We start from the raw sequence: 15257 nt of genomic DNA, 5'->3' as shown, positions 1-15257 counted from the left end.
TCAACAGATATCAAGTTATAATAAAAGATAACCCAATTCCTCTTCATGTAAACACAGCCTATGTTACGGCAACTTAAATTATCAGAGCTATAGTCCATACAATCCTCTAAACTTCCGATTTTGACAAACTATTTCCTAAGACATGACCTGCAATGTATTTTCCGAACACGGCTCAATAGCTTACCTGCGATGGACAGATAACTATTCCACTGGTTGCACCGCTATGCCGTAAGCATTGCTTCGTTGGAGAATCCCCACCGTTCCAAATAGTATCAATAAGCACAATCTCGATATATATCATGGTAAAATAAGATGCACTCTAATTCGCAAGACTTCAATTATAGTCCTTAAGTATTCTATCTCTCATTCCTCTATAATAGCAGGACTTTCTATCTTTCACACACTATGACAATATTTACCTATCACATTAAGGTCACATGTAAAGATCTACCACCATAATAATGCATCGCAAAAACCTGTTCTCCACTTTTAAAATCAATAGCAGTCTAGGTGCAACCAAAATGATACACTATGAAAGCAGGCAAAGAAGCCTGAACCCTCAATACAGTTCATTGCTTAACACAAACTACTATTACAGGTATACTTTAAATGCTGGAACGAAAATTAAATGGCCCTCCTAACTATCATAATAGTCAGTCTCGAACCCCTGTCATTTCCTTTAAAAAAAATTAAAATCCACTATTCACTCCACACAACCACTAACCCACTGATAACTCTTTACCCTGTTGTCTCAAACTGGACTTGTATCTTTGTTAAGCGTGATAAAATAAGATTTACATTTTTCCCTGTTAAAAGGGGAGGGTGGGCGCACAGCCCCCCTCCCCAAGCTTTGTATGGCCACGGGGGTCCCATTCCACAAGTCCATTTCTAAAAATAAAAAAAGGTGGGCTGTGCGGCTCTCGTCTCAGACATTATTGGCCCTGTTGGCCCCATCCCCCGGGGCCCTGAACAATTAAAGGTGGGTTCCCTGCTGCCCACCCAGCGCACCCACCATATAGTTGTTGGGCTCTGTGAGGGGAGCCCCAAGGTCCCCACAACCCCAGCCAAGCTCCCTGCATACAGCAGGAGGTGACATTGCTCCCGCCCAGAGGGGGCAGCTCCTAATGCTGTTCCCTCTATTTTAATCTGTTACTCTGCCCGCTTCAGTCCCAGCAGGGAAACAAATCAAAAGTCTGCTCCCAGTGAGCGGGAGCATTTTTAAATATCCCACCCGCATGGAGCAGACTTTGTGTTTGCTGCTACTTTGTGGGAAATAAAAAAAGATCACCAGCAAATTACAGCCGAATCAGGCTTCCCTGCCCGCGGCGGTGCGGGCAAGAAAACGGCTATTTTCCAGGGTGGGCTTCCTGGGACGAATTTAATTAGTAGGCTGCGTGGGTGAGTGGGTTAGTGAAAAAGTAACTCCTTTTTGAAAAATGTCGTGGAGATTCGGCAAACACTTTCATGGTTATTAGCTACACAAAATCACACTTTTTCTATGGAAAAGCGATCATAACTATAACTACCAGGTTGCGACTGCCATATTTTTACACAGGGATGTTTGCTTCTGGTAGTTCTAGTTAGGATCGGGTCTCCATTTGAAATAGATATTTTGGTTTTGCTAATAACTTTGATGCTGTTAGACAATCTAAGCAAAACTTTCACAAAGAAGAATATGCCAACTCAGCTCATTGGTGAAAAGTTTCAGGGTGGTCTGTCAATCGGAGGCTGAGAAAATGTTGGGAAAGTTCCCCTAAATGCGTTTTTCCCCATGTAAATTCCCAAAGGAAGATTGAACAGCGCTACAGCCAAAACTGCTGAAGGGCATTATACCAAATTTGGCAGAAAGATCTTTTCTTAAAACCTGTTTGTGTGATTTGGTGTAAATTAGCTCATAAGTGTTTTTTTTTGTTATCAGGTTATGGTTTGAAATGTATGTGTATATATAGTGACGCTTTACATCAGCGGAATACCCCAAGTGCAATACATGTGATCTGATTGGCTAGCTGCAACATTAAGAGAAATATGTGGGCATCCTTTTATTATTTGGGTCCGTGGTACCGGTGTCATAGAAAAGAACTATAAATAAGGAATGAGGGAGCAGCGTAGGAGTACCCTGGCTTCCACCCCCTTCCCTTGTTGAAGAGTCTCATAAGGACACTCCATGGGGGCAAATTAGAAAGATTTTATTTTCTCGCAGTGCCTCTGGGCTCATTGCTGTCCCGTATAATTTTTCAATAGTACCACGGCGCAGCAAAAAAGCAAGAAATGGCCAGGGGCCTTTGTGCGCTGCTCAACCATTTGGGTTGGCAAGCAATGTGGTTTTGCCCACCCTTGGGGGTGGAGGGGGTGATTGGGAAGCCAACCCCACACTGCGCTTCTCTGAAGGCTGTACGCAACAGGTGGTTGGATGTCAGAGGTGGTGTTGAGCACAGGGTCTGGCCACAGCCCGGGCACTGTAGCCAACCCTACACTTTGGCCATACACAGTGGAGGGGTTGGGCATCCACAGGAGTAGGGCGCAGGGCTCTGCAGCCCACATGCTGTGCATGGCACGGGGTAGACCTAGTTAGGTATGGTAATAAAATATTACTCTACTAAAAAAAAAAAAAAAAAAAAAATTTAAATGGGTAATGTGACGTTATAGTTGGGTATGGTTACAATATTTTACTTTACTTTAAAAAATATTACTTTACGTTCAAAACCCGAGGAATTCATGGAAAAAGCAAAGTTTAAAGTGACATTTTAGCTAGGCGAAAATGTCAGTTTAAATGTTACATTTTAAACTCAAAAAACACTGAAGTTCACCAGTTAGTAAATAGAAGTAACTATAACTCACACCCTAGCCATCCATTGCTTATTTCACCTATTGTACATTACTCATTAGATGTTCTATGACCTCATTGATAACATAAATGTGATATCTGAAACTATCATTGATGACAACACAACACAGTGCATGGTGGTGGCGCGAATTATAATTACCTCAGTTAACTACAGCTGGACAATCTAGAGTTTTTTTTGGGAGTTAAAATGTAACATTTTAACTGACATTTTCTCCTATCTATAACTTTACTTAAACCTTTGTTTTTTTCAGTGACCGTATGTGTGTATATATGTATGTATGTATGTAGATCTATGTGCATGTGTATATGTATGTATGTATATATGTGTGTGTGTATGTGTGTGTATATATGTGTATGTGTGTGTATATGAAGTAACCACAATCCTTGTTTGACAAATCCTCAGCAATAAACAGGTACGGACCACAGTGTAGAGTTTCACTGCAGTGCTTTTATTGCAGAAATATGTGCATCCAGAAATTAAAGCAGCAAGTGCCCAGCCTGATGCGTTTAGACCACGTTTCCAAGATCTTGATCACATGACGAGCTGGACCAGTTAAAATCATTATAAAGTGTCACAACCAGTTGAGTTTTCAATCTAACCACACCCTTTCAGCAATAGAAATAAACAACATACTATATGTGCGCCACTCCTATATATAAGTGTTAGTCTGGGGTCTGTTACAAACATGGAAACAAGACAGAAATACTACTCACCAATCCATAAATCAACCGCATTAAGATATATTAGAAATATGAACACTTTTACCGAGTGGAAATATCAGTGTGATCATCTGGACAACAAGCAGTTGAAATTCCTGTCTAGTACTTAAAACATCCCCCGCCCGGTATTATAATCGCTATTGCTTTAAAATACATAGTGCTGAAAATTACAATGCAAGTGCATAAAAATTTGCAAAATATGTGCAAGATATCAACATTGACTCATCATTTCATATACATTTAAAGTGCAAGTGCACTGTACACAAATGACTGAGCACAGAATGTCCAATTGTAAACAAAATGTCCAATTGTAAACAAAAATAATTAACCCATATTGCACGAAAGTCAATATTATAGAGATCCAGTGCACAGTAAACATATAACTAGTGCAAAAAACAATAGACGTCGTCATTGGTTACATTACAGCCTCCATAATATACAATACATATGATTTAAGGAGCTAAAACCAGTTTAAAAACCCTCTTAAAACTAGGTAAAACCCAGTCAAAATAGTTAAAAATTGGATAAAAAGCCATGTTAAAACCGCACAGCATAAAAGGTTGACACCAAGAAACCAGTCTTGTAAGAAACTACGCAGATCTTCCCCAGTATTAAGACCATTAGGCATCTTGGTGTCTAGCAGCATGATAAATTCTGATTCTAGCTGCCATAGTCTCTTTTCTCGATTACCACCTCTGATGGATTTAGGCACTGAACCTACAACATAATAACTCACGTCATTGAGATTATTATTATGAACTAGTTTGAGATGACGAGCCACTGGATAATTGGGATCAGAGTTGAATACTGCATGTAAATGTTGGAGCATTCCATTAAAAACTTGAAGTTTTGTACACTCAACATATTGTAGATGGCATGTGCATTCCAATATTTAGACTGCAAAATCAGCCCTACAGGTGTAATGACCCTGGATTTTGACGGGTTTGGAATCAAAAGCAGTAGTGTATTCTTTGGTGTTTTTGTCAAATGTACATGCTCGGCACAAGCTGCACTTAAAAAAAAAAAATTCGGACTGTGCCGACAACCAAGTGCTGAAGACAGTCACCTCTGGACTAGGTTTAACGAGAGCATCTCTCATCTAGGGTGCTCGCCTAAAGGTTAAAGAAGGAAGGTCTGGCAATATTTGTGACACAGTAATGTCCGACAGTACTATGGGACAATTATTATAGAGGATCTTTCGTACCTGTCTCTCTTGTCGACTATAAGTTTGAATAAATGTCTCTGAGTTCATAGGTTCAGACGTATGCTCTGTGGTGGTTGTCTGAACAGGGAGTACACTGGTGGTAATAGCAGCTAGATATATATATATACGTGTGTGTGTGTGTGTGTGTGTGTGTGTGTGTGTTTTTGTGTGTGTGTGTGTTTTTGTGTGTGTGTTTTTGTGTGTGTGTGTGTTTTTGTGTGTGTGTGTGTGTGTGTGTGTTTTTGTGTGTGTGTTTGTGTGTGTGTGTTTGTGTGTGTGTTTTTGTTTGTGTATGTTTTTGTGTGTGTGTTTTTGTGTTTGTGTATGTTTTTGTGTGTGTGTTTTTGTGTTTGTGTATGTTTGTGTGTTTATTTCTCAAACAGTTCGGAAATCCCGGACAGGAGGCGCTGCAAAAAGGTGCGTGATCCTCGCGGTTCGAACCATAACCGCTATAACATGCCAAACATTTCCTCCGGGGGGACAAATCAGGGTCGCACTCCAGTTCTTCGATGTAAAGATTTATTTCAGTAATCAAAATGATATCAGCAGAGATGCAAGACACACAGGTCTCCAACCAACGCGTTTCGGTATGCACACGATACCTTGTTCACGGTTAATTTTACGCCTCAGGTGACCAGTTTTTAAACTAAACAACAGAGAAAAAAACTTTCAAAGGAAATGCTAGTACCTCATTTCCTGTTCCTGTCAAGACTAGCTCCACTGCCTTATGGGAGATGTAGTCAGATGTTTGTTATACATTGTAAGTTTAGTTGAGCTAAGCGACAGTTATAAAGCAAGGTATGAATTAATCAAAACTCTTTCAAGCGTAGAAGGAAACTGATCAAAAACAAAGTTATCAGGTATCCAAAGGGTATTACAATCACAGTAAATAAAATATACGCGTTATTCCACATTAGACATTAAATGCATGATTCTCTGCAAGCATGCTGCTCAATGGTTGACTACAAACTATAGCAACCTTGCTTTGATTTTAAATGTTGAGATCCAACATGCAATATGTCATATTAGAGTCAATGGTTTGTCCCTTCAGTGGGGAATCTGTGATGCCCATATGGAATCCTCCAGTGGAGTGTCTCTCCCTATGTTTAGGGTGGGCTGTAGGTATGCATTTTCATTGTGGTTGCTATATACTTCTTCAATTTGCTAAGAATTAAATGTGTATGTAAAGTTCTTCCGCGTATATTTTATTTACTGTGATTGTAATACCCTTTGGATACCTGATAACTTTGTTTTTGATCAGTTTCCTTCTACGCTTGAAAGAGTTTTGATTAATTCATACCTTGCTTTATAACTGTCGCTTAGCTCAACTAAACTTACAATGTATAACAAACATCTGACTACATCTCCCATAAGGCAGTGGAGCTAGTCTTGACAGGAACAGGAAATGAGGTACTAGCATTTCCTTTGAAAGTTTTTTTTCTCTGTTGTTTAGTTTAAAAACTGGTCACCTGAGGTGTAAAATTAACCGTGAACAAGGTATCGTGTGCATACCGAAACGTGTTGGTTGGAGACCTGTGTGTCTTGCATCTCTGCTGCTATCATTTTGATTACTGAAATAAATCTTTACATCGAAGAACTGGAGTGCGACCCTGATTTCTCCCCCCGGAGGAAATGTTTGGCATATATATATATATATATATATATATATATACACACACGCACACATAGTGTAGTTCTAGGTAGGGCAGATTGTTAAGAGGAAGTGTTTTTTTTTTCTTTAAACACTAAGTTTGGCGCCATTTAACAAATCTGCATGAAACTTTCCAAACAAATAGTTCAGCCACCTCTGCTCCTTCATGAAAGGTTGTACACAGATCTGTTAAGCTAAAGCCAAGAAAAGAGAGAGCAAATACCAAAAATGTTGAATTCTCAAAAGAAGCTTTGCTCTATAATACAAAAATAAATAGTCGTAAGCTGCATATGGCTTTGGCACTCGGTAGAGTTAACTCAAACTCAGTGTTAGGAAAAAAATGTCATTATTTCATCTCGACACCCAACGAAAACATTACTTAAACCTTAGCTTATGTTAAAAAAAGCAATTAACAAAAACTAAGTTCTTAATACTGTATCTAACAAAAACATAATTCTAACCTTTCGTTTTTTTAAGGTGAAAAAAATATTTCTCTTATTTGATCTATACCCATCTGTCTCTCTCACTCTTTATCCCCTTCTCTCTCGCTCCTTCTTTCTCTCTCTCGCTCCTTCATCTCCCCCAGAAAGTAACATTGTGTCCCATATTGAGCCTTTCTTTTACCGCTGCCTTGATGTTAAAGAATGCTGTCTTTGAAGAAATTAATTTGGATGCATGCACCCCAATACAATCAATCTAAATTTGGTAGTAAGCTCTGATAGATGGGGCAACCTCATTAGAGCTCCCTGAAATAAGCCACATGCACAGCTTTTATGCTTTTTCACGATTTGCATATTTTAAGTGACTCGCAGGATCTCATGGTTTTTGTTCCTCTGAAGTACTGGTGGGATTCTGCCAAATTGCTAATGTCTTTACAGCTTAACCTTGTATTATTGAAGATTACAGTCTAGAAAAATGAGTGGGTGGAATTATTTATCTAAATTTAAAACTCGACTTTAGGAAATTACTGTCTTCATGTGAAATTTGAGATGGGCATTAAACTGAACTGGGATGAAAACTACCCAGTCTTTGAGAAAACAATCGCTCCTAAATGGTAAGAATTCTGATTATGCCTTTAACAGCATAGACAAACAGGTAATGAATTCTACGTTTAGGAGCTAAGGCTGTCAGATGATTACACGCAGTCTCATAGCTAGCTTGCTGAATTGTAAACTGTCCTTTTTCTGGTTTTGAGTCATGATATACAGCTTTGCAGCCGTGATGGCTCAACTGTAGCCCAGAATAGAGGAGTTTTGTCTGTAGTGAAGGTTTCCTTAATCATTGCACAAGCATAACCAGTTGTCATTAGCCAGATACGATCACAAATTTGGCCTTATTCAAACTGTTTATTTTATTTGATAAGCATATTCCAATATCAAATCAAAGGTTTTTTTCTTCCTTACAAATTATTTTTTTTACGTGCTTGGTGAGTTGCTTTTTTCGCAAATATAAAGTTATGTTAATAATAAACTCCTCTGTGTTACTGACTGAATGCTGTTTTTCAAAATATTTTATTTAGAACAAAGCCACTGTTGCCTTGGTAATAATCCCCAGTATGGTCTGTTTTCAAATGTTTTCATAGGTTGCAGGAGAAGCATGTGAAAGATGAGCAGATCGAGCATTGGAAGAAAATTGTAAAAACGCAAGAGGACTTAAAGGAGGTTCTCAATAAGGTTTGTCACTTCATCTTGCAGTCTATAATCTGGGTATTTAGGTATAATACTCATACCAGTTGATATATAAAGTTAATAAAATGGGCCATTCTTGGATGAACCATAATACAAAATTAAGACATTTGCCATTACAGTCACCTCATAACATCAATGACTCGACTTTCCAGATTAAAGACCAACCACTTATTGTATTTCCCCACATCGTTATTTGAGACCTCACCAAGAAGTGGTCTGTGTTATGAGCTATGCATTTCCTGGACTGTGTGGCCCATTTGCCTTATCTGATGCTAGTTCCAACTTGTAGAGGTAGGTACGTAGTGAGGCCCCATATGCCTAGCAGTGTCCGTAAGCCAGTCTTTGAGTTTAGGTAGCAGATCTTTCAGCTAGGCTACTAAAATCCGCAGATTGGCCAGCATCAGCAGTCAAGTACTCATTATGTATGAGATTTTTGGCAACATATTCCATTAGTTAGACTCTGGGTTCATTCCTAAAGGTAACTAGTATGTTATTGCAGAAGTAGTTGACGCATGAACTGTGTCATACCAAATGGTATAAGTCAACAGGGTACACTAGCATTTGCAGCACGGGCAGCGGGGGGGGGGGTGTCAGACTTCTGTAGGATGGCTGGGGTCTGATACATCATTGTAAGCAATTCGAATTATAGAAGCTTCAGCATTTGTTGTCTAATGTAATGCAACGTTCATCTACCATGTGGCACGAGCCAGGAGAGGTATGATGGTAACAGCAGAATTAAAAAGTGTATAGAGTTTGGATACCCATCTACTGTTTGTAGTTCTCTGGACCATGCTAATAGGAGACATGAATTTTTTAATTTCTCCAGGAATGTTGCAAACCGAGGATTGCAAAATGTTTCTTAGTGGTAAACTAATATTTCAGTTGATAATGTGGCTTGCCCTGAGCTAATTTGCTCCAAGGCCAGAAATTTGCCATCCAGGAAGAGGTGTCCTATTTGAGTGTAGGCATATCCCCAGATACCTTCCTATTCAGCCTTTTCCCCATCAAAGAAAGTATAAGATTATCTAGGCGTGGCAGAGCAAGAGAACACTGCTCACTGAGCTCGGCTTTCCAACATATCTCCTGCGTCATGCATTGTATTGTGAAAATCAGAGTGTTGGGTAAATCTTCCTCTTTAAAAATAGACCGTAATAGTTGGTGAGAATGATGCTATTGCACTTGGAAACAGAAAACTATATCTAATAGTGACTCCTAGCTGCAATTTCTTAACTTTGAATTGCCCAGGCGTCAAACCGGATCCGGAAACTTTTGCGTCAGCAGTACCCCTGCGTGCCATCAAGTGACTCCGGCCGGCTGCGCGTGGAATCATTGGCGTTGGTTGTGACATCGTCGTCCCCTATAAAGGGACCACCCAGGTGCACGGCGTCCGTTCTTTTCTTTCTGTGCCAGCAAGCGCCGATCCAGAGCTACCCCTCTATCTTTTTTTGACAGACTTTTTTTCTACAGTTTGTCAATAGATTTTTTTTCTTGTGTTTTGAGGGATGACCTCTAGACTGGTAGGTTTTGAGCCGTGTGATGCTTGTCACTGCACCATATTGGTAACTGACCCCCATCTTGTTTGCTTGTGGTGTCTCGAGCTCGACCACAACTCAGATGCCGTGCTCGGACTATCGGCCCATAGCGCTGAAGGCCTTGCTGGAGCGGTCTATGAAGTTCCTTGTGTCCTGGCAGTCGATACAGTCAAGCGTGACTCTTCGAAGGTCCCAGTTCCAATCGAGGAAAAGCAGGTCGCGGGACAGCTTCAGGAGCCCCAAGTCCTCTTCTTCGCACTCTAGGTCCTCTGGACACTCAGGGAAGAGGCATAAGAGAAATATGTCTAAATGGACTTTGGCTTCACCTCATCTGTTTTCCGTTGACGAGATGGATGGGCAGCATCGACGCTCCAGGCATGGTTCCGTGGAATCATTGCTGGGTCCGACTCTGCGCCTCCCCCACTTCCGTGAATCTGAGCGACCCCTGCACAGATTAAAACGTTTTATAGGCCATGCACTGGGTATTTGAGCAGGCCGACCTCTCTAGTACGCCTTTGGGCCCTGCGAGGTCGGAGGAGGCCCCACCTGGCTCTACGCCGACGGGGTCTGACCTCTGTGCCAGTGAGGTCTCATGGATCCGATTCTGGATCAGAGTCGGCGCCGGTCGTGCCAATGCGACATTCTCTGACGCCAGCCCCAAAGTTGATCGTCCAACGCCTCAAAAGCCACTTGTGGCCCCCGCCCCAGCCTCATTCTGATACCTAATGACTGGGTCAGATCGATGTTGGTTGACTTCTACTCCGGAGCAAACCGAGCCCAGAGATTCTACGCTATTGCCTGTTTATTTTGAAGAGGTTTCAGGCATGGTAGAAGAATGAAAGCGGTCTCTAGACCCTTTGGAACTCCAGTTGGATGCTCCTTATGAACAATTGGACTGGCATGAGAAGTTTGGAGAGGCCAGTCAACTAGACACATCTCCAGATTTCGGTATGCTCTCTCTGGAGGAGGGAGCATCTTATGCTATGGTGGGGAGGAGAGCAGCGGAGGTCCTGTACCTGCCCTCAGTGCAGGTCAAGTCTAATCCCTTGACCAGAGTGCTTTAGCCTGGGGCGTCCTCATCTGAACCCCTTTTGCCCTTCAATGAAACACTGACAGATATCCTTCTTGGCTTTGGTCCAAGCCTAGCACAGGGGCTCCTGTGAACAAGAAAATAGCACACCAGGCTCTGGGTGATCGAAGTGTCCTCAGCCAACACCCCAATCCTGAGAGCGTGGTAATTCAGACTTCCATGTCACATGGCGCTTTCCCTTCTGCTCCTCCGGACAAGAATGCTCTTGGGAAGCAGATGTTTTCTTCCACCAGTCTTGCGTTGCGGTTGGTCAACACCGCATGCTTATTGGGCAGTTTCTCGAACACCCTTTGGGAAATGGTTGTGCAAGTGCTGCCACAGGTCCTGAAGGAGGCCCGGGCCATGCTCTCCCAGGCAGTGAAAGATAGGAGAGATGCACTAAAGTTTACCATTAGGTGTGGCTAGATATGACTGACTTACTGGGTAGAGCGGTGCCACGCCTGGATGAGAACATCTGGATTCTCGGATGATGTTCAGGCCAATATCATTGACATGCCTTTTGATTGGACTCTTCTCTTCTGAGAGAAGGCATACTCTGCATTGGAGTTTTATCTAGAGATAAGGCCAGATCCATTGGCCTCTCTGTAACACCTCCCGCTCAATCTGCCTTTTGCCCCATTCATGGCAATGGGAGGGGTTTTCAGCCGCATCAAGCATACCCCAGCCAGCGTCCTGCACAGACTCCTGTGATACATTTTAAACTCATTGGAATGGTAGCCAGAAGTCATTTGCCACCCAACCCCCAGCAACTCTACGCATTCCAAGTTTTGTCTGCAAGACCATGCCAGTCCAGTTGGAAGGAGAATTCAACATCATCTCCTCCGCTGGCAGGTCCATAACATACAAATGGATCTTGCAGATCATTCAGGATGGATATTCTCTTCCTTTTCTGTCTTTTCCTCCGCCTTTACTGCCAACTCAAGAACTGCTAGCTGAGGATAATCCATTATTACTCCGAGAAGAAGTTACAGCTTCCCTGGCCAAGGGAGCTATTGAGAATGCTCCTGTTTCAATAGTAGGAAGTGGTTGTTACTCCTGCTGCTTTCTGATACCAAAGAAGGACAAAGGTCTAGGTCCTATTCTGGACCTCCGTATCGTCAATCTCTTCCTCAATAAGGAGAAATTCACGTTTGCTCAGGTCTTGCCTGTCTTAGACCAAGGAGGCAGGCTAATAGCGTTGGACTTGCAGGATGCATGGATTTATGTAAGAATGACTTTGAGGCTGCTGAGACTCATGGCCTCCTACTTCCTGTTGATAAATTATGCCATATGGCGTATGCGGGCACAGGAGTGGGACCTGAAGTTTCAGTGGGCAGGGCATCAAGCAAATCTCTTCAACATGGTTCAGATCTCGAAGGGAACTGTAAAGGACTTGCAGTGGTGGTTAACGAACCACGATTGGGTCCGAAGCAGACCCCTCTCTCGTCCCCAACCAGATCTCACAGTAGTGATGCATCACTCCTGCCATGGGGCGGCCACCATATGGGAGAGGTGGAGATCAGGGGACGCTTGTCTTCAGCTCCACGTCAACTTGTTGGAACTTCGGGCAAGCCAGCTAGCATTGAATGCATTTTTTCCTTCTGTCAAGGGGAAGATGGTACAAGTGTTTATAGATGACTCCACAACCATGTGGTACTGCAACAACCAGGACGGGGTGAACCTTTGTGAAGAGGCCCTGCGTCTCTAGACATGGCTGGAATAGCCGGGCAGGACTCTGGTTGTTCAACACTTGGCAGGTTCTTTGAACGCCAGAACAGACAAACTCAGTCGTCGATGCCTAACAGGTCTCAAATGGTGTCTCCAGTCAGAGGTGGCTCAAGGTCTTTCTGCAGTGGGTAGAGCCTTGGTTAGATCTGTTCGCCTTTGAAGAGAACGCACCATGTCAGCAGTATTGCTCGCTGACGTTTCCAAAGCGGCTATTGCTTGGCAATGCTTTTCATCATGAATGGAGCGAAGGTCTCCTGTACGCCTTTCTGCCCATGCCACTTCTGCCCAGAGTGATCAAGAACGACCGGGCCCAAGTCAACCTTGTGGCTCCGGAATGGGCATGGAGAGTCTGGTACCCAAAGCTGCTTCGAATGAGCATCAATCCTCCGATCAGACTGCCCCTTAGGGAGGATCTTCTGTCGCAGCAGCAGGGGAGGGTCCTCCATCCGAACCCGTCAACTCTCTACCTCCTTGCGTGGAGATGGGGTGCTACAGTTGTTAGCTTGCGAACTCCTTCCTGAAGTATCTAGTATATGGTACTGAGGTACCATAGGCATAGGTACACCAGGGGTATCCCATGGGCTGCAGCATGTATTGTGGCAACCATGGAAGTCTACTTAAACTCAGACTACAGGCCTGCCACTGCAGCCTGTGTGGGTTGGTGCTTGCACCTCTCACGACAGATATGTTTCCTTATATCTGAGGTCACTGCACTTAAAACCTATAAATCACTGCTATGGTAGGCCCTTCAGTCCTGAGGTCAGGGTGCTTGGTTACAAGTGTGAGGGTGACCCTGCATGAGCAGGACACACAAACCCCGGAGTCTATTCGCCTGGCTTTGTAAGTGCGGTCAGCCATTTTAAGGTATATAGTGGACATCAGTCATTACGAGATGTCTAACTATATAGTGGCTGCACCGAACCTGGTCATGTTTGCTATCAAACACGTTGGAATCATACCCCAACACCGATTCAGTTGCTAGAAGTATGATCCCATGTAGAGGGGGAGGCTCCATAGGGGACCCACCGGTACTCCCGGTAATAGCCTTTTCAGGGTTTTCCAGCAAGCTAGTGCTGCTCCTGACCACTGACACAATTCTACCCTCCTTCACAGGGAGGTGTGACTACCTCCCAGCCAGGACTTAGTGTATTGGGCTGAAGTTGGGCACTTTTCAGACCAGACTGCATTAACTAGAACATTTGCATACTTTGGTTTGAGCCAGTTCAGGAGCCCTTTGTTCCTTCTCTGACATGAAATTGGACAAAGGTTAGGGGAGTATTCAACTCATCTTCTGAGAGGGACCCCTGAGTCTTTCCAACCCATTTCCTAGGGTACTTGAGGGGTCCACTGTGGGTGGGCCCTCAGATTCGTCGTGGACCAAGACTCTCCTCTGAAACCAAGACACTCTTCGGCCGTCAGGACACTTGGACTTTGTTGTAGTCAACTCGAAATGAGACTGCTCCTGGTCTTACTGTTCTTCAAGTCTAATGCCTTATTTGTATATCTGCTTCACCCAGGTTCTCCAGAAGACCTGTGTGCCTCAAGGTCACCTAACGAAATCGCCCTTGGAGTTGAGGAGTTACTCATCTACATGCACGGCAACAAAACTGAACGGTCAGCTGCTCATATCCTACAGACTTCCGGAAGCCCAGCAACACATGTGGTGGTTCTACAGCTCCCTAGAGGCCTGACCTGTCTTCTCGGCAATTTTGAGGACAGTATCCCTCCTTGGACCTGCTGGGACCAAACCCCTGTGCACTGCGTTGACTTGCCAAGGCTTGTTGGCCTGCGTTCCTGTGATCTTCAGACTACAGGGAGCATCAGCACCTCATCTGTCGAAGATCAGTGTCCTTACTGCATCCCTTGCTCTGTGGGCCTCCATCTTTGGTAAGCTGAAGGAGGTCCTCCTGTGTCTCCAGTACCTTTGGTCTTTTGGGTCCTCTTGACGGGCTTCCTTTGCTTCAGTGAGCTCCCCTGCGTACGCGGGGCTTGCTCTGACTCTCTTGCCCTTGGTGAGTCCCTTGGACCTTGCTGGTCCCAACGTTTGCCTCTTTTTGCTTTCCACGCCAGTTGACTCTACCAAGGCTTGTTGGTGCTTCTGCTGGACAACAACTACCTAGACATCGACATTTGACGTGGGACAGCTCGTGCACAGCTCCTGGTCTTCCCCATCGTCCCCTGATCCTCACAGCTGTAGCGAAAAAGCCATTGTCTTCACTCCTGAACCTCCTGACATCGGTGGACATTGTGCTTCAGTGCCTCCTGGTCACCTCCCCAGTTGGTGCTTCCGTGCCTCCTGGTCACCTCCGAGTGGCGTGGACCTTGTCCCCTCTGCTTGCAGGCTCTCCTCTTCAAACATCCACCCTTGGATTCCACCAGACTGCTTCATGAACTCCTCCAGAAGCCTTTTCTCCAAAGTCTTCTATTGTCTTCTATGGCAGGTTCTGACGTCATTTCACCTCTGTGCACCCCGCTTCCCTGGTGCAGGTAACCTGGTTCCCGGGGGGTATCTACCGGTGGGATGGCTCTCCAACCGTCCGTCTTCCAAAGGGCTTCTTCAGGGTCCTTTGGAAAGAGTCCTTCTTTAAAACTGCATCCACGACTTCTCCATTGACTTCTATTGGGCATGCGGCTGTATTTCCACTCTGTACACAGTCTCCTTGGGGTTCCTGGGTACTTACCTTGGGCTGTTCCTTGATCCCCCAGCTTCTCTGAGTCTTCTGGTCCAAGTCCTGTTCTTCCTTGCAGTTCGCGTTCCACTTTCTTAGTGTTTGGTTCGGTCTCCCCCTGAAGACCAGTGTATATTTGTACTACTTACCT

General features: G+C 43.9%; 1 protein-coding gene across 2 annotated transcripts in view; it reads left to right on the top strand.

Moving 5' to 3' along the window:
- KDM1A (lysine demethylase 1A) overlaps positions 1 to 15257 on the top strand; it is a 718736-nt gene that overhangs the window by 251303 nt on the left and 452176 nt on the right. For both annotated transcript variants that reach the window (XM_085647807.1, XM_085647806.1), the window contains exon 9: positions 8003 to 8093. In XM_085647807.1, coding sequence (XP_085503933.1) covers positions 8003 to 8093 — 91 coding nt within the window. The remainder of the gene's footprint in view (positions 1 to 8002; positions 8094 to 15257) is intronic.

The sequence above is a fragment of the Triturus cristatus genome, chromosome 3_2 (assembly GCF_964204655.1).
Source record: "Triturus cristatus chromosome 3_2, aTriCri1.1, whole genome shotgun sequence".
NCBI lineage: Eukaryota > Metazoa > Chordata > Amphibia > Caudata > Salamandridae > Triturus > Triturus cristatus.
This window is presented reverse-complemented; position numbering and strand designations above follow the sequence as displayed.